Below are 1,876 nucleotides of genomic sequence, written 5' to 3'. Positions count from 1 at the left end.
AACCTGCCACCAACCTGCCACCAACCTGCCACCAACCTGCCAACAACCTGCCACTAACCTGCCACCAACCTGCCACCAACCTGCCTCCGGTCTGTCACATCCGGTGGAACATGACATACATGTTTTGCTCTGATAATCTGTCCTGCAGAGTGAAAGAAGCAGAGTGGAGGGACGGGAGGCGAGGCGGGATGAGGAGAAACATGCAGAGGATCATGGGTAAGACAGCTGCTCTGTTTGGACCTGGATCCAGGTTCTTGTTCGTGTGGTCTCACTGTCTGCTGTGTCAATAAAGTTTGGTTCGTACCTGTTCACAGTTGTCACCGGTTCTTGTGGACGAAGCGTTTGTCTCAGGCTCTTCACCCCGGAGACTCTCAGGGTTACAGCACAGTTGGAGATGCCCCATCCGCCCCACGCTGCCTCTCTCTGCCCCCCCACCCCTTCCACTTAGAGGCCGATGAGGACCTGACCATCTCCCCCTACGCCAGCTACACCTCGCTGACCGAGAGAGCACCACCCGTCATCAGCGGCTGGCTGGACAAGCTGTCTCCACAGGGGTGCGCTTGATTTATGCAGCTGACTAGATCAGGGGCGCATTTGATTTTGTACAGTTAGTTAGACCAGGGGTGTGTTGGTTTATAGGCTGCCTAGACCAGCAGGCTAAACCAGGGATGTGTTGTTGTTGGATTCATACAGCTGTTGGACCTGACTGGACTCACAGGTTTCCCTCTGTGTGTTGGTCAGGGCTCCAAGGCCAGCACTGGCTCTCCTGCTGTGTGTCCTCCTCTCTGCTCCTCCCTGTGTCTCCTCCCTTGTCAGGAACTGCCTCTGCCTCATCACCTTCTCCTCTTCCTCCTCTTCTTCTTCTTCTTCCACTCGGTGTGTTTGTCCTTTCTTTCATTCTCTCCTGAGAACATTTGTCTGTGATTTCTCTGAAGTTCACGCAGACTCATGCAGAGTTCATCCTCCAAAAGCTTCTGAAGCCCTGAATAATACGACATGAATGCCAAATCATTCAACACTGTGTTACCTTAGTGTAACCGCTTCAGCTGTCGTTATTTTGACACTATTTCCTCTGTTAAAAAATGAAAAACAAATCCTTGAGGAAGACTACATTGAAAAGTCTAAACTCAATCCAACCAAAGTGAATCCACCTTGAAGTCGTGGTCCCTGAACCTAAACTGAGTTCCAATCAGTCTACCTGTATGATCACGGTTCTGAAGTGAGCTGTGAACATCAGAAGCTTCTCAGGGTTGGACCTATGGACTGTGTCTATCTGCACAGACACAGGTTCTGCATGGAAGAGACCTGATCACAGGAACTGAAAAATCTGAGACTTCACAGAGATAGAAAATATTCCAGGTAGTTTTAATGTGACATAAGAGCAATACTACTCTAATATTGTTCTTCTTAGAACTAATCTGATTACTGTGAGGAGATACAGGTTAGAATCATATAATATTGAAGTGGTGCGACACACAGCTGCACTTACAGCTGGATACTGGACTGCATCAGGTGGAGCAGATGTCATGAATGTGATGTGTTTCACCACTCAGGTGTCTCATGCATGTTTTTATTTTTCAGGAACTATGTTTTCCAGAAACGCTATGTGAAGTTTGATGGCAAAAACCTGATGTACTTTGGCAGTGAGAAGGTATGCAGAGGGCTTTACTGTCCTGGTGTTACAACACCTGACAATCAAACACAGCCGTCTGATTCATTCCACCTGTGCATTCTCAGGATATCTACCCGAAGGGCGTGATCCCATTGGCTGCCATCCAGATGACCCGTCCCTCCAAAGACAATAAATTTGAAATAGTGACGAGTCAGCGGATCTTTGTGTTCAGGACTGACAATGAAGGTATATATTGTTTATGGA

The 1,876-nt window shown here is 48.1% G+C and overlaps 1 protein-coding gene across 4 annotated transcripts in view; it reads left to right on the top strand.

Annotated features, from left to right (window-relative positions):
• arap3 (ArfGAP with RhoGAP domain, ankyrin repeat and PH domain 3) overlaps positions 1–1,876 on the top strand; it is a 40,436-nt gene that overhangs the window by 14,227 nt on the left and 24,333 nt on the right. For all 4 annotated transcript variants that reach the window (XM_008298689.1, XM_008298691.1, XM_008298690.1 and 1 more), the window contains exons 6-9: positions 149–216; positions 315–554; positions 1,582–1,651; positions 1,738–1,858. In XM_008298689.1, the coding sequence (XP_008296911.1) occupies positions 149–216; positions 315–554; positions 1,582–1,651; positions 1,738–1,858 (499 nt within the window). The remainder of the gene's footprint in view (positions 1–148; positions 217–314; positions 555–1,581; positions 1,652–1,737; positions 1,859–1,876) is intronic.

The sequence above is a fragment of the Stegastes partitus genome, unplaced genomic scaffold (genome assembly GCF_000690725.1).
Source record: "Stegastes partitus isolate 25-593 unplaced genomic scaffold, Stegastes_partitus-1.0.2 Scaffold1339, whole genome shotgun sequence".
NCBI classification, from domain to species: Eukaryota; Metazoa; Chordata; class Actinopteri; family Pomacentridae; genus Stegastes; species Stegastes partitus.
This window is presented reverse-complemented; position numbering and strand designations above follow the sequence as displayed.